General features: G+C 30.8%; 1 protein-coding gene across 4 annotated transcripts; it reads left to right on the forward strand.

Annotated features, from left to right (window-relative positions):
- Positions 1-3,826: 3,826 nt before the first annotated feature.
- On the forward strand, positions 3,827-22,906 carry LOC134712296 (excitatory amino acid transporter-like). 4 transcript variants are annotated; one of them, XM_063573704.1, is made up of 11 exons: positions 3,827-3,960; positions 13,920-14,147; positions 15,001-15,075; positions 16,416-16,538; positions 16,873-16,951; positions 17,427-17,593; positions 18,241-18,367; positions 18,866-19,099; positions 20,277-20,471; positions 21,118-21,252; positions 21,925-22,905. In XM_063573704.1, the coding sequence occupies exons 2-11, from the start codon at positions 13,931-13,933 to the stop codon at positions 22,103-22,105; spliced, it is 1,533 nt and encodes a 510-aa protein (XP_063429774.1). In that variant the 5' UTR covers positions 3,827-3,960; positions 13,920-13,930; the 3' UTR covers positions 22,106-22,905. The 4 variants fall into 4 exon arrangements, with proteins under 4 accessions (XP_063429774.1, XP_063429777.1, XP_063429776.1 ...); XM_063573707.1 differs by lacking the exon at positions 3,827-3,960 and adding an exon at positions 6,778-6,842 and having other exon boundaries at positions 21,925-22,906; XM_063573706.1 differs by lacking the exon at positions 3,827-3,960 and adding an exon at positions 6,851-6,871 and having other exon boundaries at positions 21,925-22,906.
- Positions 22,907-23,553: the final 647 nt, after the last annotated feature.

The raw sequence follows: 23,553 nt of genomic DNA on the forward strand, positions 1-23,553 counted from the left end.
GTGACACTTGTTAAAAACCAAAAAAAGATCAAAGTAGGTCATTTAATTTCACATTTAGATATTATATTGATGATGTTCTTTTAATTATTAATCTAAACTTTTCTGATTGGTTTCCATTATCATGTACTGTAGTACGCCGCTAGATTAAAAACTGACGTGGAAAGGTAACATATGGCCACCGAAAGCTCTTTTATGAGAGCCCAGGTGGTCGTGTGGTCTAGCGGGACGGCTGCAGTGCAGGCGATTTGGTGTCACGATATCACAGTAGCATGGGTTCGAATCCCGGCGAGGGAAGAACCAAAAATTTGCGAAAGCAAATTTACAGATCTAACATTGTTGGGTTGATGTTTAGACGAGTTGTGTATATATATATATATATCCTCCAGAACTAGAAAATAATGAAACAACAGACACGGCTTTTACTGCCTCATTTTTACATTTATACCTCGAATTTGACATACACAGTCATACATGTCATAGAAATAATAAAAGTCCCGGTACTGTGGTCAATTTTTATGTTCTTTTCCTACGTTTTTGCTGATGGGCTATGTCATTTTGTTTTTCTTTGTTGATATGTTTGTTTGTTTTTATAGTGATTAAGATTACCTCATACATTCAAAATTTGAATTCGGTTCCTTACCTGGAAGAAGAAGTAGATTATAATAATACAATGTTGATTGATGTACTCCTATATTTGACATTTTTACCTATCATATCTATTTGTTTTGTTCACATATCGTTGCCAATATAATGACATTTTATGCCACTGTCATACAAGTGAGAGGTTTAGCTAGCTATGAAACCAGGTTTAATCCACCATTTTCTACACAAGAAAATGTTTATACCAAACAGAAATATGAAAGTTATCCATTTCTTTAATGTGTTTTTGCTTTTGATTTTGCCATTTGCTACAAGCACTTATCATTTAGAATTTTCATCGGACTTGAACTCGGTATATCAAAATCAGCATATATATGATAACGTTATGTCATCAGTATACTGATATATAGTACTACTATACAGTAACACCAAAAGTTCCATTTATGAACATACTTTCAAAATTACTACAAATATATATAATCTAAATTAATTAATCTTTACATCTCGTTTGGATCCTCAATGCTCTTCAACTTTTTACTTGTTTGGCTTAATAAATATTTTGATATGAGCGTCACTGATGAGTCTTGTGTAGACGAAACGCGCGTCTGGCGTACTAAATTTTAATCCTGGTACCTTTGATAACTATTTCTGTTTTGTAAGTAGCCCTGAGAAATGAGTTTTCAATTTTAATAATAATAATCCATGCCTCAAACAATCGAATGGATTAGCCCATCAATATTGCTGCGAGCAATTTGTTATCTTTCAGTACCTTCTTCCAATTCTCAATAACTTTAACAGTTTGACACCAATATCCTCATCTATATGCAGTTAATAGTGGGTTGAAATGTTTTTCATAAAAGTAAATAGATGCTACATGTATAACAACTTGTTGAATCAAAAATCGAATTGTGGAGTTCCTGAAGTAATTGTGAACCTTCCTGAATAATAAAGGATATCCAGACTGATTTGAATAGCGGAGGTCCTGAAATGATTGTGAAATAATAAATAAATAAGACTTTCCTGAAACATATAAGGACCTCTTCAATAAAGAAATTTAGACCTTTCAAATGTGGAACACAATTGGAATTTGTAGGACTGGAAATTACTCATGATATATATATATATCATAAAATCGAATTATGGAACATTCTTAAAATATTTCAGGTAGAGCTCCTGACACTGAGTGAATAGTTTTGGCTATGAGCACTTGTGTTATATTTATCGTGACTATACCTGCCGTCTGAATTTCATGGCCTGTTTCTAGTATTTGCAGACAAGAAACAAACAATATATCTATAAAGCTGTATTACAAAGGAATTAACTATTGAAAATTATTTTGAAACAATTTAAACATTGGAAACATTACAACTTAATTATTTACAAAAGAAAAATCCAAGACAATAATATATCTGTCAGAAAAGAAATTTGAATAATATTCTGAATCACCCAAATGATTACACCGTGACTTATGGGGCTTATGTTGTCATGTAGAGAATCCTCTGGGCTGGTGGGTTATTTTTTGTTAATGCGAATATGATCATCGTCTTGTCATTTTATAGTTTTTGTGCGTTATGGACTGTTGTCTGTTTTTTTTACTCTTTTGTTCTTGACCATTGGTTTGCTTGACATTCTGCATGGGTTCTTTTTATTACCTCATGTATTTTCTTTTTTTTTTAAAGTGGGAATTTAAGTTAAAACATTTTTTCTTTATGCAGGCGATGTTTATTCTTCTATTCCGCATGCACAAATACAGTTTTGATGGAAACAAAGGACAGTGCGTAAGTCTATGGATGGACAGTGCGTAAGTCTATGAATAGAATAGACAGTAAGTAGATTTTAGAATGGTAAGTCGTTGGCATAAAAGACATAAACTTTTCTTGATGTCCTTTATTGAAAACTCACTACTGTATCCATGATTATTTTAGTATAACTATATTTAATCTGCAAATTGAAGTCTAAATAGCGAAACCTATGTCTCTCTATGTTTTTTATGATGCAATGTGCACAATATCGGCATCTTAAATACATATCGATTAATATAAATGTAACATATTTATTGGGATAGTCTTACAAGCTAGGACAGTTAAAATGAAAGATGAGAAATATAGAAATGTCTGTTATCATCCTTTAGGTAAGAAGATTTATCACAATCAAACATATAACAAGGGCATACATGTCGGCGGCGTGCTCTGATCCATCGATCGTTTCATAACTTGACACAGAGCCAAAAGATGTAAACGAATTACTGTTTTAAAATATCGATAATAATAAAAGTGACACCAAAAAAGGCCCCTTCCAATTCTAATTTTGGGTTCCTAGTTACCTTATGACTTATAAGAGAGATTAAAACGAAGGAAGCACGGTGTCATATTAATTTTAAAATAAGTTTTATGCCAACTTATGAGAATGAATTAAACTTGACTTTACGACATCACAAATTTAATTGTTTATAAATTTTCCCAATAACAGTAATTTCAGAAACTACAAACAAATGAAATCTCTTCGATAAATGCTTAAAATTAATATGTTATGTACTTTTGATGATTTTACGAACAGCTATATATATATAAGTAACAGATGTAACATCATTGATCATTGATATACAGCACTGATATAAGCTGATGCAATGTGTAGAGGGGATATTTACCAGGCCATGAAATTGTGCCAAAAAATATCTATAGTACTTTAAAAATAAAACTTCACTTAAGAATCTATGTATAATGTATGGAATATTGCATAAATTTGTATTTTAGGAGGGGGAATGGGGCGGGGGGGGGGGGGGGTCGTGGCAGACCAAATATATGTGGTATCTATAGAAAACATGGGAATGAGTGATGGAAATCAAGAAGGGGGGACGGGGGTTGTGCAGGAACGGTGGAAATTAGAGAAGAAAAAAATAGGATTTTTACCAATTTTTGTCTGGGAGCCATGGGGATTCATGAACCCCCTCTCCGACTCTTTTATTTTGAAGTCTGTAGTAAAATAAAGTGCATCACGATATATTTAGAAACTAATGAAGTTTACATTACATCCTGTACAAAATGGTGTCGTATCAGATTGGGTTATTACAACATTTAACAACCGCATATAAATCAAATTCTTAAAAAATAAATTAAACACTTCAAAACAGATGCACAATTGATTGTAAAATTCCCAGGATTACAACAAAAACACTCGCGTGTCCTTATTGGATAAAACATTAAAAAAAAAACAATGTGTTGTAAAGTAAGTCAAATATTATTTAAAACGGATACATACTGAATAAGCTGATGCAATAACGGAAAGGTTAAAGTTCGCCATGTAGATTTATAATTGGAATATTGTTTAAACAGTGTATAATACATCGAATATTTTAACAAGGTAAGGACTTCTCAAATATTTATTTTCTAACCAAAATATCATAAGAAAAAGTAAATGACAGTGTGTATTCAAAGGATGAGGGGTTGAGGAATGCCCAACAAATTTAGTTTGATATTATATGACAACTGATTAGTTTCCTTCTGGCTTCTCAGTAACTAGTGTAACAGGAATATTCGATCGAAAGCTCTAACATATTGTGATAAATTCTTTGATAATGATAATGTACTGTTGATGGTAACACTCAGGAAAGAATCGTCTAAATTCCTCTTAATTGATAAATTTAACAACACTTCTCGTTATCTTGATTATATTGTTTTCGTTGAATAATAAAAAAAAATCTATAAATATACATCCGATACCACCTAAATTCCCCTTAACTTTATAGGATCTTACTTTGAAAAATAAATAAAATAACAGCAATCCATCCCTTGATCTAGACATACCAGTTTTACACAGAAAACTTTATAACATAATTCAGGACACAAGGGACGATTTTTTCCCCCCTATTGTTATTTTTTTTGCTGGTACGTGATGTTTCTTTGGCACCATCTTACGCTGTTTATATATCACAACTCGTTTGTTATATGCCCGTATCGTAGTGACATTTTTGACTTCATTGAGCGTAAAATAAGTATGATTTCTAAGTCCCAAATTCAGGGATTCCGTTGCCACAAAATTTGCAACCCATGACTAAATTCTGCCATGGATACTAATATTTTGTTCTGAAATTTAGCTGTCCCTGTAGAAATTTTATTTCAAACGACATAGCACACCCTAATTTTTACGGTGATATGTTGTTTACCGAGTTGTGAAAATTTAGATACGATCCTGGTAGACTTATCGATCGATTTATAAGTAAATGTAGTAGTGTTCCATTAAGCTGGGGTCACACATTCACGATTTTTACTACCGTTCTTGACAGGACCATTCCCGATTAAAATTTATTAAAAGTCTGATCAAGATCCTGTGAATCGTGGATGAAAATTCAAACTTAAATTAAAATTTGTAAAAAAAATAATTTGATCACGACAACAATCAGATAGTGTTCAGGAAGCACCGATATTCAACCGTTTCTAAGCGAATAAGTCCCGATAATCCCGTTCTGAATCCGCTCCTAATCCGATTTGTATTTTTCGCCAGGTAAAATTCGACCGAGTCTGTCACGACTGCGTCCCGACTCTACCGAATGTAATCCGACTGAGATCAGACAGTGACCAGACAGTGAACCGACGCTGACGGAAGTTATTTGTTCGAAAACTGTCGGCATGTTCGGGATGATCAGGTACTGTCGGAACGTAATCCTATCACGGTCCGCTCTATCGCATTGCAAACGGCTTTGTCTGGTCTCAGTCGTATTGTATTCTGTAGTTGTCGGGACTCTGACGTGGGTATCATTGACGAATTTCGTATTAATAACGGGACTGTTCCGGAACGGTTTCGGCAAAAAACGGTTCGCAATCGACAAGATCTGGATGCAATCTGGACTCAATCGGCAGAAAAACAGCTATGAAAAATTACTCCGGATCATTCCCGTTCTACAGGACACCGTCCAGAATACACAAGACATTGTTAGGAATTCGATCCGATACAGCATAATCTGTCACGACATAGCCACGATTGTAATCCGACTAGACAAAATCGGCTGAGTTGCCCCGAATGTTACGGGACGCACCTAACTGTCGGGATGCTTTGCCGAACTATTCGGACCCTTCCCGATCCGTAGGAATCTGTTACGAACTAAAACGAATGCGTTCAGACAATGATAGGACATTCCAGATAATTGAGGATACCAATCCGACTTTTTCACTTTTCGTATCGTATTGCTGTCTGATCTCAAACGGGAGCAATAATCGGCAATGTGTGAACCCCGCATTAACAATTACTAATAACTCAACCCTGAAACGTTTAGTGTATATATGGGTATGGCTTTGATATGGTGGAGAATTTAATATACACGTACATATAGATAACTATAAAAACATACATACTTATTAAAGGTTGTCCTGACATAGACGAGGTAATTCCTGAAATTTGTTCATTTCTGTCGTATTTGTTTTGTTTTTTTTTCAAAATAGTTTCCCATTTGTAAAGCTTTTACAGTCGACTTTAAGAAATAGGTATTTCACTGCTGGCGGAGATTTGTTTCCCCGAGGATATCACAAGCCCAGTAGTCAGGACTTTTTGTGCTGACATGAATCATCATTGATATGGTTATATTTAAATTAACTGTTTTATAAAATTTTGTATGTTTTGAAATACTAAGGCTTTTCTACCTCAAACATAGATTATCTTAGCTGTATTTGGCAAAATTGTTAGGAATTTTGGTCCTCAATGCTCTTTAACTTCGTTCTTTATTTCGCTTTTTTTTTTTTTTTTTTTTTTTTTAACTTTTTCGATTCGAGCGTCACTGATGAGTCTTTTGTAGACGAAACGCGCGTCTGGCGTATATATAAAATGTAGTCCTGATATCTATGATGAGTTTATTTTCATGGTTAAATGCCATACGTTTTTTCTCATTGTCCCACTCCCCCATCTGCCCTCTGATCACATTTTTTCTTTGAAACATCTGCACTATTTAAACACTTTATGATATACATAATCAAAGGATATTATATACTAGCATTTATTTTAAAAATTAGACCAAAATCAGCCGTGAGGTATATCGGTCTATTAAATTTACCCTTTTGTTTAACCCAATTAATATGCTTTGTGGGATGTTTTATTTCAAAATGTCTACTTAATTGCAATAAGTTCATTCAAGGGTAAATACAGGTAGCTTTAAAAGGTTTCAGAAGGTATGACAAAGTGAGATACAGAACGGGTCATTAAATATAGGATACAATATTCAGTACATGTAGTTTCTAAGCTTCATTTCTTCAAGGGTAAGAAAATCTATAATCTGTTCATACATGTGAGTCTTTTTCTATCATGTTGTTTTTTTATTTTATTTTACAAGGTGAATTTTTATTTTAACATTTTAATGATTTATCTCTTATAGACAATACTAAGTAATTTGAGTTTTGAAAGTGAATACAAGTATAGGTTTATCAGAAGGAGTTACTAAGAAACAAATGGGAAGAACTGAAATGTTGTCGACGAACATAAATTACATATAATTTAAAAGTATTGCATCACTTTCTGTGTAGATTTTGCATGTCTCCATTAAGATTGGAAATAAATAGCCGTCAAAGGTCCAAGTTGTTTATCAAGTATTCAAAAGATATTATGAATCGTGATTTGTTCTAAACAACTCTAATCTCACAGACTAACCCTTCTCTACGTAATGAAAATCTTCAGGTGCAAGGTAAATAATGCTCTACAAAACTTATTGATTATGATTTTTGTATATATATAAAACAGGAAGTGTGATATTATGCCAATGGGACGACTCTCCCCATGAGACAAAATGACACTGATATTGACAACTATATGCCACCGGACGCCTTCAACATTTAGCAAATCTTATACCGCATAGTCAGCTATAAAAAATCCCAAAATAACAAATGTAAAACAATTCAAAAGAAAAAAATAAACTAACGGCCCAATGTATGTACAAAATAATGAACGAAAAAATATATATAACACAGCAACAAACGACAGCAACTGAATTGACTAGAGACAGACACACAAAATGAGGCGGGATTGAGCTAGTTATTTTGGCGCCAAACACTCCCCTTACCTTGTACTGTGATGTTAAGATAAAACATAAGAGCATTCTATGCAAAACAATAAACGAAAAACAATTATGAGAAACAGTAACAAAGACAACCACTCTATTACAGTCCCCTGATTTGGGACATGCACTTACAGAATGGGGTGGGGTTAAACTAGTTTGAAGGCGCTCGAACCAACCCCTAACCTGGGACTGTTGTGTAACTGTTACAGTGAAACATACGAACAAACTATGAAAATCAGTGAAAAAGGTTTAACGCATTACATGGATACAAATATAAACGCGTTTAATAAAACACAGAGTGGGCGTGTCCAAGTATTTGTACATATACCAACAAAAAGTCACTAAGTACAAATATCTAGTTACCGAGTTCAAAGCCAAACAAAATTAATAATAAAACCATGCATCTAAGACTAAATAATCAATCAATACACATCCAACATCCAATGAATTTAGTGTTAGTAGTTCATAAACAGTCAGAAAAATCATGAGCTTGTGCAATGCCAAGATACAGGTATCGGTAAATTGAGCCTTGCATTGGCATATGTACACAATAATAATATGAGTTTGATATACATTTACTGATTACAAAGTCAATATTCGTTTGAGAATAAGTTTATCTAAAGGATCGATAAGTCCACCCGTATCGTTTCTAAATTTCCGGGCTTGATGGACAATTTAAACATCTCCGTAAAAAAGAGGTTGTGCTATCCAGTTTGGAGTAGGTTTCCTACAGGTACAAACAAACTTTATTTCTTTGAAAAAAATCAGTAAGGTTTAAGGTAATTGTGGTCACGAACTACGTGACTTAATAGTTAACTAGTAATACATAGAATACGTACGTTAAAATATAAACATCACAACAGATACAGAAGTAGCGAATACGTTGTGATATAACAGCGTAAGATGGTGCCAAAGAAACATCAACAGCCAAAAAAGAAAATCAATAAGGAACGAAAAATCTTCCCTTTTACGTAAATTTTGGAAAGGAAAGGTATTACCGTTTATGTACAAAAATGTAAAGCTATCATACAATATTTAATTTTTATACATATATCTTGGAACGTTTCGACAAGAAAAAGTTCGTTACCTTAATCAAGGTTTGGTTTGGAATATTGGTTATGCCTGTACATCGTTTGATATTGTCTGATTTCCCTCAATCGGTTCCCGTAGCAGTCAGGCAGGTTAGGACAAAAAGGGAAGGGAGGAGGGTTCGTACACATTTTATCTAAACATAGTATTACTGATAAAGTCGAATAATGGCGAAAAACATATTGAAGCATGCCAATCAATTGAGTCAAGAACACTACGACCCTTAGTAAACTACATCAAAGACTTTATATTGTTATTGCCTACTTTTTATTATCTCCTTTCTTTCTTATTCTTTATTGATGTATAAAGTAATATTGAAGACAGTGAGATGAATTGTAAAGCATTGTATAAAATGACTCAAGATAATTCAGTCGATGTAAGCTTAGTGTTTAGTTAAATGTGTAAAATTGTGTTTAGATTCATGCTTAACTTTGTGTTAAGGTACATGTGTTATTGCTGTAATAAAACTATTACGCGTAAAAGATTACAATTTCCGAATCCATAATGCCAGTTGTTACTAATCTGTCATTTTATTTATGTTGTCAATGATTTTTTTAAACCACATTGAGTATTTCAAATACATGATTAAAGCAAAATTTAAACAAATTTGATTCAAAAGGAACAAGGACTATACGCCAAATATCTAACTTTAACTTTAAAGCTAGATTTCTTCTATAATCAGATCTTTTACCTACAACTACCTATTTCTACAGATAATTCAGGAAGAGCTGTGTTAGGTTTCAGTGTATTGGTGGTCATTATTATTGCCTCTAATTAGTCTGCTTTGAAATATTTATCTCTCAATTAATATATATTAAAAAAATTAGTGGCACCTAAAGTAGTGTATATGATTAAGCAAAAGTTACAGATATCTCATTTAATAAAATTCCTTTGAGCCTAGTTTTATCCTTGAACTGTGACCCTGAATTTATCCATAATTTTATTATAACATAGATCTTTATTATATCAAACTGTATACATGATCAAGCATGAAAGCTGTTAAGATGTAACACAATTTTTACAATTATATAAGTCTATCTATATAAAATTTATTGAAACTGGTAAAGTAATTGAAAGGATATGTTTTGCATCAACCATACCATTACTATATTAAATGCATACATGATCATACAATTTGAATGTTGTTAATGTTCATCATTAACCTTCAAACTTTATAATATGAAAAGGTACAATTTTAGTCAACAAAAAACATCAATATTACCACATTCACCACATGTAATAATATATCCTTCAATATAGATCTCATGCATATGTCTAAAATTAAAATCAGGTTCAACATATGACAAGACTTGTATTTGAACCTTCTTGCTTCTTACGTCAACATGTGGGACTCAAAAGGAAATCACTGCAATACGCAAATTCATGTATGAACCTTTGAAGTGTCAAATTGTAAATCGTATCCAATTGTTGAAGACAACGACAATAAAAAAACCAATGTGTAAAAACATCTAGCGATTAACCACATCTTGTGACGTCTTACTTTATACTAGTGTTTTTACGACATGGAAAGAAAAGACGTAACGAAAGTACAAGACATGTAATCAAAGATCTTCTATCAAATTCATGATAGGTTTTTAAAAAAACAGGAAGATGTAGCAAAGGCCAACCAAATGCATGGGACAGACATATGCATTTATTACACCATGTTTGTCCCCTGTTGATCCTAGTGTTAACCTAGAGCTGTGACCATAGATTAAACCATATAAAAATAAATCCTTAAGGTATTATATTAATTATATACAAAATGAAAACGATTTGAAAGTTGTTTACATGTAACACAATTAGTTCATCTATATACGTCTATATATAGAAAATATATTGCAAATAAGTAAAACAATTAATGGATATATCGGAATTCAACAATTGAATAACAGTGTTTACAAATATCCTTCACTACTGACAATTTCAATATGTAAGTTAATGTTGCATATTCGTATTTTTACAAAGTTGTGATGCTATTTTTGTCAATATCTGTGAATAAATATTTTACTCTTTAAACTTTATTTTAAAATTACTGTCTGTATTCAACTTATAACTATTTTCTTTGTGTCAACTTTATAAATGACCCCTTTCATTAATGTTTACATTTTCCCGTAGTATGTTGACAATAGATGAAATTCATTTTGACTTAGGAAAGATACCTTGATTTTGTTAAAAAAATGTCCAAAGCTTTTGAGTTTTTCAATAATATTTTTTTATGTAAACATTGTCTTTAGAAGACCAATATATCAAATGTGTATCTTTTGCTTACTAATTGACAAATATTGGCCTGACTGTTATGAGAACGTTTCCAACTATTTTAGGCCTTATGTACACATATCATTCAGTATATCCGTATTTGATGTATTTTAACTAAAGGGAAAATCCAGAATATTCTATCGATCGATCGATTGTTGTCCTATATTTTACTTTTACTTTATGAACTTAATTCTTTTATTCACGTCATGCTTACTATTTGATTTTTAAATGTGTATCCTATATAAATTGTTTTATTAAGACCGAGTAATATTCACAACTAAGCTAGGACACAAGAAGGTAACAATTTATATCATAGGCCTACCTAGTATTCCGATTGCTTTTACTAGCGATTATTCAATTAACATTACATGTATTTGCATAAAGAGATAATATTTTCCGTCTTTTTTAAACAATTTATATGATCGAATTTCAACAACACCATACTTTTATTTATTAATTCCAATTTTTTGTTCTGTATTTGTTTTCTGATTCGAGCGTTGCTGGAGGGTAATTTATTAAAACAGATATGTATCAAATCTGAATAACGATATGAAGATTATGTTTATCAGAAGGTTAGAGCAATTGAAATTTTAATTGTTTTAGAGAATTTAAATATTAATTAATTGATCGCTCAAAACAAACCGAAATTAAATGAAATAATGATGAACATATGATGTGTTTTTAATTGAACATATTTCAGTCTGATATAATTAACACGAAATTTGCACTTAACAATATCAAAGTATATATATTTTTGCAATATACCCCCTCCCGTTTTCCTCCTATCCCATAAAAATATAAAATGATGGTTTATTTATGTCGTATATAAAATTTTAATACCGGTAAACTACTCCTGCATTAATTTATGCTTAACGTCATTATAAAGAACCATTAGAAATGTTATATGAAATAATTTTGGAATATATTAAGGAAGGAAGTTTAAGCTTCCAAATGCTCATTTAATAATAAATTCAAAAAACTCACCATGAATACAATGTATAAATTTTGATTTATTTAAAATTCTCGAATAATCAACAATATTAGATAACATTGTGTAGTTGTTTTAAATTATATCATACCCTTCATCATGGATTTTTCAATTTTCTAATTTCTAAAAACAATGTAACCTTATCTAAAAGGCAATTTATGTTATAACTTTCACGGAGTTTTGGTATGGGTTAAGAGAGTCCTTCTCGACAAGTTCTTTGATGGTTGATATTTTTTCCAAGATTTTTTGCCGCGTTAGGCTATTTTGAACATTTATTATGACTTGTTAAAATCATAACAAATACGTAAAAGATAGTCAGTATCCCTTTTAATGGTTTTATACGGGAAATGATAATATTTTTATCAAATAGAAAAAAGTAAAATCACAAAAATACTATACTCAGAGGAAAATCAATTAGAAAAGTCCATAATACATGGCAAAATCAAACAACAAAACGCTTAAAAAACGAATGGACAAGAACTGTCATATTCTTGACTTGGTACAGGCATTTTCAAATGTAGAAAATGGTGGATTAAACCTGGTTCTATAGCGCTAACCCTTTCAATTTAATAACAGTCTCATCAAATTCCGTTATATTTACATGATACAGTCACAATTAATAACATAGTCAAAATATGGGTACACCAGTCATCATCGTATAACAATTTTAAAAGGGGACAATTTAACCGAACACAAAAACATCTTCTATCTACGAACACATTAATTAATTTGAGTGTCTGACGTCAGAAAATTTTATACGTCACATAAATTTGTCGTTCAATGTGCATTCAAACAGTTTTAAAATTTACATAGGCAATGTAAGCATACAGGGTTAAAAAGTCAAAAGTATGTAAGAATAAATTACAGAAATAGACCGATATTCAAACTAGTTCAAAAGTTATAGGTAGAATTTATAATAGAAATTATACATAATAGAAAAAAAAATCTGTATGGTAAGATTGCATTTGCTTCCTGTGTATATTTCTTTTTTTGCTTTAGTAAATTAATTTCTCAAATGGTAAATGTACTTTATATTTTAATATTGTTGTTTTCCTTCCGGAAATGAATGAAATGTATCGTTTTAAAGGGTTGTACTTAGTATATGTACTTTTATACTGAAACGAACATGAATACAAATAAATTGTGTAAATTGCATCGGCTTTTTTGAAGCATTTATAAAACAGAGTTGACGATATTTAGATTAAAACTTTTAAGTGTCAAATGGGAAATAAAACTGATATAAAAATATGAAAAAAAGATGCAATGGATGTCTAAAATAGAATTTGATTGAATCTTTATTTTTAAATTCTTTTATCACAAAAATATCATCTCAGTCATACTCATAATTAGTCTTATGTATAGAGAAGTCCCATTAATTAAAAAAAACACACACCCACATATTAAAGCATTATGTGCTCTAAAAGAAATGGCGCAACTTGTTTCGAAACAGAAAATTAAAAAACAAAAATATTGCTCTATCCATCTATCCACATAATTTGTTCTTACAAAATATTAATACAACACTTCAAAAATATTGTGCCTTCAAAGCATTTTTCTGGATTTACCTTCATTACGTACGATTAAAGTCGAAAACAAGAGTTGTAGAAGAATTTAAACATTTGAAGAGCTATATGACTTAACAGAACATACATTGATAGTCAAAATGCATCTAAGATCAACTTTGTCGAAGGTTATTAAATTCTTAGTTTCATAATACTCATCATCATATCAGTTCATAAATATAATAGCCAATCACTTACTCTGGGATATTAACTATGAATATACAAAAAAAAAATGTACAAATATTATAGTGTGAGAATGTTTCTTTTCTTAATCGTAATTTCATTATTTATGTACTACTCGATTACTAGACATACATATTTTTACATACTAGCACAACATGAAAATGTACTTTATACATTATATATTATAAAAAAAATCTTTCAGGATCTACAGATATGAATCTTTATAAGCACGAACGAGAATCATTGACATCAGTACATATAACTGAACATGAAGTCAGGAGACGAGTATGCTGTCTGGCAAATAAGATTGAAAAATTTGTCAAAAAAAACCTTATGCTCATCCTGACCTTTGGAGGCATTCTGTTGGGATTTTCTATTGGGTTTGCTATAAGAACAGCCCAGCCATCGAAAGACACCTTGATATGGATAGGTATATAATCATATATTTTATGTGTCGTAGAAGCACTTTCCCCGTCTTAAAGTCTAACTTATATGCTCCTTCATTTTTGAGCATACACTACTTCCGGATATTCAAGCTTACCAACGGGTACATCTTCTGTTTGTGTTGTCTAATCTTAAAAATAATGTGCTCAATTTGATTTCGTTTGTTGGGTCGTGTATCCTTCTTTTGGTCATGCTATTTTTGTCTTTATTTATTTTTTTATTATGGCAATACAAGTCCTCATATCTTGTGCTCTAACTTTTTTTTTACTTTTGCATTTCTTTTTTTTTCCTGTGTGTAAAATTGTGTATCTCTTTTTAAATTCAATTGTATAAAAATCGTTAAGTAAACACTAATTCAAATGTATGAGAATCGTTTAGAAAATAATGTATCATATATGGCAATGAAAGATATATAAAATAGAAATTAATACCAACCGAAGCAATTGTAAGATATAAATCCAAAATACGACCAGAGCATAAAGTGCCAAATGAAGAATGTGTTCTACCCCTGAATATTTTGTGATTATCACTCTTCTGTGTATAGGTTGATTATATTTGAACTGCTGTCGGCGTGGGGAGATTGGGGGAGAATACTGCAACACATAAAGAACTAGCCAATTATAGAAATGTGCTTTTTAAGAATGCCTTGTACACTATCAAATTCATAAATATCAAACAGAGTACTATGTGAAAACACACTTGCGACATTTTATGAAGTCAATCAGAGATACGTTTTCATGGGAAATTTTAATATCTTATTGCATCTTTTGTTTATCATTGATAATCATGTGATATGCAACTCCATACTAGAAAGTGTTCAAATGTGTTTACTTTAACAGGAATGCCAGGAGAGCTTTTTTTACGAACTTTGAAGTTGTTGATTCTGCCTTTAATTGTATGCAGTGTAATCTCAGGTAAGATAGTATGAACATAACAACATCATACATGAACTTAATCTAAACTATTCAATAGACAATAATGTAAGTTACTTGGGACTGGATTTCAAATGCATTGCCGGCGATTCTTTAACTTTAAATGAATGGAATTAAACTGAAAAGAAATCAATTTGTTGGAGAATCAATAGAAAATCCCCTCAAGACGAAGATAGCATTTTCCCGTTTTGGTCAAACGTTTCTGTTTTTGGATTTAATGCTAATCAAATTTGTGTTTGATATTGGAGTTCGTGTTGTTTCTTATCTATTATTTATAACTGTTGATTTTAATGTCCTTTGATTTTTTTAGTCTTTGTTTACCCCTTGGTTTTGATTGTTATTGTCTTGGTCATACAACCTATTGATTCGAGTCTTATGTAATCGAAACGAGTATTTAGCGTACCAAATTTTGAAAGTTTTTTCTGAGTTGTTCTTTGGTGAAAGTATGAACTGATTCTATTTCATGCAAAGACTTAATTCCTACATTGAAATTATTGTATATAAGAATTATAATAGAACAGAAGTTGTAGTATATAAAAAACCGACTATAAACAGTAAACCAATATATACTGAAGTGTTGGTCTATAATGTATAAAAAATATATATATCATACGTGAAAATATTCAAACATATCAAATGAAAACAGAGACTGCCATCAAAGACAAATAATAAAGACATAAAAAAGGCAATAAATTATCCAGAAAGGTTGTTACGATAAATTAGATAAATATTCGTTGGCTTAAGCAAACAGTTTATATATCTTTGTATATATTTTCAATGTTGGGCACTGACCATTCATGACTTTTCGTAAAAAAAAATAAAAAAATATGGAGTTATGAAACAAATCATTAAGCACGACAAAAACACTAGGTGAAATAATAAGTTTCAATATATATATTAATTTATAAGTGAAGTCGTAGTCTTGATACAAGTAAATATATACCACAAGATTACCGATACTACATTTGATTAGAAATGTTTACCGAATTTGTTAAGCTTTTTTACAAACGTATATAAAAGAGTGACGAAAGATACCAAAGGGACAGTCAAACTCATAAATCTAAAACAAACTGACAAGGCCATGGCTAAAAATGAAAAAGACAAACAGAAAAACAATAGTACACATGACACAACATAGAAAACTAAAGAATAAACAACACGAACCCCACCAAAAACTAGGGGTGATCTCAGGTAACCGCTTCAACTCGGTGAAATTATGTGTGTATTGTTTTTATTTACATAACAGATATCTGTTTTTGTATTTATATGAAGAATACAAAAATGTGACATATTATAAAATGTTGGTTGTTTTTCGTTTCTAGGAAGTGCTGCGCTAGATCCAAAGTCAAATGGGAAAATCAGTGCAATATCATTCCTCTTCATTGTCATCACTAACATATTAGCAGGCGTATTTGGTGTAGCATTGTGCATCATTTTCAAACCAGGTATGTACTTTTTATAATATATTCAATATCAGTGATGTTAGGTCATTATACAAATTAAAATGTCGTCCAAAAATATTTAATAGTTTATTATTTATATATGCGTTTTATTTATATATTTACATTTGAATGGTATCAGAAATAATAAATATCAGTTAATAGTTGCCATAATGCGTTTTGTAGTTTCAGCAATGTCACTCTGTGCTTCATTATACTATGGAAGGTAGAGTTCAGCCTTTATGAAAAATTATATTGCCAAGATTGATATAAATTAACTTGCTTTAAAAAAATGCGTTTTAAATTAAATGTGGACTAAAACATTGATTAATATTTTCAGGGGATGGTGTTCTTTTGTCCAAAGACATTAAAGAGACAGCTATTGTTGAAACACAAGACATATTTATTGATTTACTCAGGTAAATATATATATACAAACTGTGTGGTAAAAAGTATTATGACCACACTACCAAACTCAGAGGAAAATGGTGGTTTGAACCTGGTTTTATATCCAACCAAAGCTCTCACTTGTATGACAGTAGCATCAAAATGCTATCTTTTTTACTTAGAAGTCTTAGGTTATTAAATGATACAATGAATTAAATAGTTCACATATAGCTATTGCAGAATTGTTTAAATTAAATTTTGTATTAGGTCAGTAACTTTTGACCTAATTTTAAACAAAATAATTCAAAATATTCTAGAAAATAAACAAAATGGTATAAAATAAATTGCAAATGATTCATTTAGGTATTCTACACTATTTCATTTTTAAAGTTTCATAACTTACTATTGGTTTGAATATTACTGATCAAAACACATATATCTAATATATTTTAACCAATCAGAATCTAATATGAATAATATAATAGAGCACCTTTTCCAACCTTGTAGGAATGTATTCCCAGACAACATGATAAAAGCCACATTTTCTCAATCTCAAACTGAAAATAAAATAAGTTTTCAAACTATTGAACGAAACACGACCAATGGGACTATATCTGAAGTTGTACAAACTATAAGTAAAAGTGTGAAGGATGCAGGAGGCACGAATGTGCTTGGTAAGTAATAATCTGTAAACATTATTTATTTCAAAACACTAAATATCATATAAAAGTTGAAATACATGATCCACTTAAACATGATGAAGTAATTTGGATATACCACAGGCTATAGGAATTTACAGCTTTTCAAAATGTTTTCGGCAAATGGTAATAATACAAACACTAGATTTCATTTTTGTTAACAAAAGGCAATTTTTACTGATAATAGTATTTTTGTCAAAATAGATTTGGCGTATTGACAGCGTTTCTACTTTACTATAAATAATGTTAATACATGCATTTGAATTAAAGGAGAGACAAAGAATATGCAAATGAGACAATAACCAGACAACACACGCTATCAAACAACATCGAGATGGAAATATAGAGGTTTAAAACAATAAACGTCCGTTCTACATGTCAGTTCAAAAATATTATGAGTAAAAACCATAAAAAAGTGTCGTAAAAAGATTGTTTTCAAATTGACAAGTGTTTAATGACATTTTTAAAATAACTTCTGGAACACATACAAAAATAAAAAAAAAATAGGGTTAGACTACGAACACTCCATCATAGACCAAATGACGTCCACGCTTACATGTACACTTATTTAACATTGCAGTCCATTTGTTTACGTTGCAGTCCATTTTTTAAATTACTTACAGGTTTGATAACCGTGTGTACTCTAATTGGAATTGCATCAAGTAGACTTAAAGGCAGAGTTAAAGTTTTTACTCAGTTCTTTCAGGCTGGAGCAGATATAATATTGCAGATTTTAAGATGGATTCTATGGTAAGTGTAGCTCTTTTAAGTAAAACAGGTACCTAATCGGTTTTGAAAAACTCATTGGTGATGCTCGAATCAAAAACATGGAAGGTCAAATGAATTTCGAAATTGAAATTCATCGAGGACCAAAGCATATGAAAAGGGTTGTCAAATACAACTAAATAAAACTATTCCTTGGATAGAAACTCCTTAATACTGCGAACAATACAAAGTTCTGAAAACTTAATTATGAAATATAGCAATATATCAATGTATTTTATGTATACACCGATACGATTACTACTTGGAAGACCGTAGTTGCATGCGTAATCATCTTTTATAAAGCAATGAAAATGCCTATGGTTGTCTGCACATTATTGTGCTCAGCTTAGTAACTAAAGTTGTAAAATGTCATGTTTTATGAAAAGATATTGAACTAATCATGACAGTTATGACGAATTAATCCCATTTCTTTTTACTCATATCAAGTACAATGTAATTTAACATTTAATTGTTATTGTACAGGACAACACCACTAGGAGTTGCTAGTTTAATAGCGGTATCCATGGCAGGAATAACAGATATTTCAACTGTATTTGCACAGCTCGGCATGTTTGTCCTAACTGTAACAACAGGAATTGCCATTCATCAACTTGTATTCATGCCTCTAGTTTTATTTATTCTCACTCGTAGAAATCCATATGTATATCTGATTACTTTGGTTAGGCCTTGGATGATAGCACTAGCCACTACGAGCACGTAAGTGTTAATAACTTTTTACTTTTTATCAGATCATTTTTAAATACATTATAATACTTTATTTTGATTTGCTAACTGCACATCACCTGTTATTCCGTAAGCAATTGCATTACTCAATAAAAACTTTTTCATTCATGATAGCACGTGGTCCCACAATAAAGTGCACAAGTGAATAAAATACAAAATTTATAAAATTCGAGTTTTCATGATCATAGCTAAAAAAATGTAATTATAAGTATTGAATGCTTCTTTTTGTAATTTTATAGGGTTGTAAAAGCGTTGACCGTGCGCACATTTTTAGTATGAAGCGCGGAAAAATGTACTTCGGTCAATGCTTTTACACCCAAATAAATTTACAAAAAGAAGCATTCAATTCTTAAAAAAAAAATGGAAATAGGGAATGTGTCAAAAAGACAACAACCCGAACACAGAACAAAAAGCAGCAGCAGGCAACCAATGGGTCTTCAAAACAGCGAGAAAATCCTGCACCCGCAGGCGGGCTTAAGCTGACCCTTAAACAAAATAATCCAAAACATTATTGAACTAAAATTATAAATTACACAATACGAGAAAAGACCAGATGTTCCTGGCTTTGGTCAGGCGCAATTATGTACACATTTATTGAAGATGATGCAGTTTTATGAAGCTAACATGTCCAATAAACATTTTTTGCAACTTTTGTTTGATGTACAATTAAAATCACAAAACATTGGAAATGACCGCTAAGAATGATTGGTATCAAGTAGTTTAAAAAATCAAAATAACAAAAAGATCGAAATCCAAGGAAATTTCAAAACGGAAAGTTCTGGATCAAATGCCAAACACAAAAGCTCAAACGAATTGAAAACAACCGTCATATTTCTGACTTGGTACAGACATTTCATTATGTAGAAAATTGTGGATTAAACCTTGTAAAAAATCCAAGTGAACCCTTTAATTGTATGAGAACATGATTTTCAAAACAATATTTACGACGGAGCATTTATATCAAGTTTTAATAATCACAACGTGTAGTAAAGTGATAGTGAATGTGTTTTTAGTGATTGTTTCCCCTACTTTTGGAAAAAAACATACAACAACAAATTTCTTCCCAACGAAAATTCAAACTATCGCTGCTGACCTATTGATTGTTTACAATGATGTATCGTGTTTAAAAACATTATTTTTTATATTATAGTGCAGTCGCAATTCCAGAAATGTTAAACGCATGTGAAGAAAAAAATAAAATAGACAAACGTGTCAGTCGTTTTGTGATACCCTTCTGCGTTACATTGAATGCCGATGGCAGTGCATTGTTCATATCAGCAGCTGCAGTATTTCTAGCAACCATTTCTGGAATGTCCCTGTCAGCAGCAGATTATATCGTTATATGGTAAGCATGAATATCAAGACAGAAAAAGGATAAAGATATGTTCTTGCTTGTTCAAACGCACGTAGGTTAACACAAAAGGACAAAAAAATACTCGGACAATGAACTATCAAAGAACAAATGGATTTAAGAAATTGCAAATAACGAACTTAAAAAATACTTCATACTTGATTGCTCTGAAATTGTAGATATAGAAATAAAAAAGAGGTTGTATGATATCAAATGAGTCAAATATTCACCAGATACTAAAAATTTGGATTTAAGAGACTATGTATGTTCAAAGGTCATGAAGAATTATCAAAACCAATATAATTTTGTTTTAGCAATTCATTTCAATTGTTTACTTTTTTGTGTGTTTTTTTATTTGTGTGTATATCTTTAACATTTGGATTTTCTCTATATATAAATGATTAAAAGCTACATAATGGAAGAAAAGTCATTTTCAGTTATGTTAATGTGAAATTGCATTAAACGCTACAAACTTTTGATTTTGCACATTTCTCCCTCAATGATAGCTTAAAGGGAACTGTATGAAAATCCTAAACAACAATTTAACGTTGTTCATAATGCGCCAAAACAAATAAAAAAGACAAATATTATTTAGAGGTCTTTAGTTTCAAACTCTGTCAACATATATATCTATTTACAGCATATTAACTGGTTTTGCAACATTAGCTTTGCCGTCTATTCCAAGTTCTAGTATTGTGACTTTAGTGATGGTTCTTACATCCCTAAATATACCTGCTGGTCAAATTTCGTTACTGTTTGCTGTTGAATGGTATCTGTAAGTATACTTTATCAAATCTTGCAACAGTTTATAGAAATTAATTAAGATTAATAGATGCAAATCATAAAAGTACAAACAATATTGCCGTTTCTTGTTAATATTTTTTTGTATCTGAATCGTTTTCAAAAATACTTACAAACAGTATACACTAACAAATATCTTCAATACTTTCCGTTTTACTGTTTCTATTTGATATTTTCATTGTTTAAGGTCGAACTATAGCCTATATTTGCTGGTCCTCTTAATTTGAACAGGCGAAAAGGTGTCATATCAACAATCCTACCACATCTCCTTATTGTTATATTGTGTCATTGTATGGATGAAAATTGGTATTGGTTTATTAATTCATGACAGTGTAACAAAACGTTCTGGATGACTTACGGCTTAAAAAAAATATTAAAGATACCACCGAGACGTTCAAACTCACAAATATAGAATAAACTGACAACGCCATGGCTCAAATGAAAAAAGACAAACAGACACAAATGCTACACAAGACACAAGAGTAAACACGACGCATTATATATGAATTTGTGAATTACAAAAACACATCAGTTGTCCAGTGCTTTCTAATTTGGTGGATGTTTTTGTTTAATATTTACTCCATGTACTCTATTTTTGTATTGATTATACACTGCCATAATTATTGATTAAAATCTTTTATTTCAGGGACAGAATCAGAACAACAAGCAATGTCGTAAGTCATGCATTTTGTACTGCAGTGACTTATCATTTCTGTAAAAATGATTTAAATACATTAGACAATATTCCATGTGATGATATGGAAATCGATATAGAGAACCCGGAAATACAACATGACGCTTCTGAAAGGACAACTGGTAATTTATAAACCACGCACATTGAGATGAGTGTCGCGTGTACGGAACCAAATATTTCAAATGTAATAAAACCAACATATCAGCGAATAGAATATTCAAAAGGAGCAACTAGATTTGTTCACTGTGACCATAATTTAGTTTAGTCTATCGAAGTCACAATCTTGTCAGTCTTCCTATGTTCCCGGGTTGTTATCAAAGATTGTGAATGTTAAAGTTTTGGTCAACCAGAGGCTTGATAGTGTAGAGGTACGTTCCATAAAGCCGATGGATAGTCATAGGCTATGGTAAACTGTGTATACTTCCTTGTATATATTTTCGATGTTTGGCATTAATAAGACATATATTTTTGAAGAACCAAGTATCTTGAAAATATATAACTATATAGATGGAATATATAGTGTTTTTTGGTAATTCATTCGAAAGAAAATCGACGGACGATTACAATTTTAGCATTCGATTAAATGGAAAAGTCTATCTACTATTTTACAATTGTTAATTATTTCATAGTAGTTTATATACTGAAGGCTGACCTTAAATTGGATTAATTTATTGGTCTGATATTGCGTTATCAGAAATGAAATATCACGTAGATAGTTGTATTATAATCATGATTAAATATATAAATTTAGTTTATTTTACACACTAAATTTGATCATAAGCTAGCATTTATTTTATTGTATTGAGATTCGATATTACGAGTAAGAAAATATTTTTGCTATTATGATAATATTTATTATCTTAGTGTAGTTAACACTTGTATGATGATCCTAAATTTGTGATGAATGTATGTTATTTATATTTTATGTTATTGCTCAATTTTACATAAACGTTAACTTTGAAATTTACTTTGTTTGTCTTATGTTAATGAACCTTACTTGTGCATTAATTGAATAGGAAAAAGTACAATAACAACAAAACATATCTACCTTCAAGGAGAAATCAAAACGGAAAGTCACTTTTCAAGTGGCAAAATCAAACGCTCAAAACATATCAAACGAAAAGAAAACGTTTATCATATTCCTGACTTGGTTTATGTAGAAAATGAAGGATTTGACCTGGTTTAAAAGCAATATCAATCTCTCACTTGTAAGGCAGCTGCATACAATTCATTAGATATTCATGATTTTATTGTAAAGCAACGCTCATACACATATATGTGTAACATGAGGTACATATATACAATAATAAAAATGATTTATAATACAAAGGTAACATTAAAAAAACAAAATAAAAAATAAAAAAAATAAAATAAAAATAAGGCAAAAAAAAATAATTCATACAAATTAATATACATATCAGAATAAGTTATTCAGCTTTCTGATAAAAGATGCCACCTGTCTATATTAACTAACATTGCAGTAAGATAACATTACAGGTAATTTCTGCTTACTTGGATGCTTCGTATAATAACTAGGGATATGTTGTTCTCTAAAAATAACCAGTTGAGAAGACTTGCATA

Source organism: Mytilus trossulus, chromosome 3 (genome assembly GCF_036588685.1).
Source record: "Mytilus trossulus isolate FHL-02 chromosome 3, PNRI_Mtr1.1.1.hap1, whole genome shotgun sequence".
In the NCBI taxonomy this organism is placed as follows: domain Eukaryota; kingdom Metazoa; phylum Mollusca; class Bivalvia; order Mytilida; family Mytilidae; genus Mytilus; species Mytilus trossulus.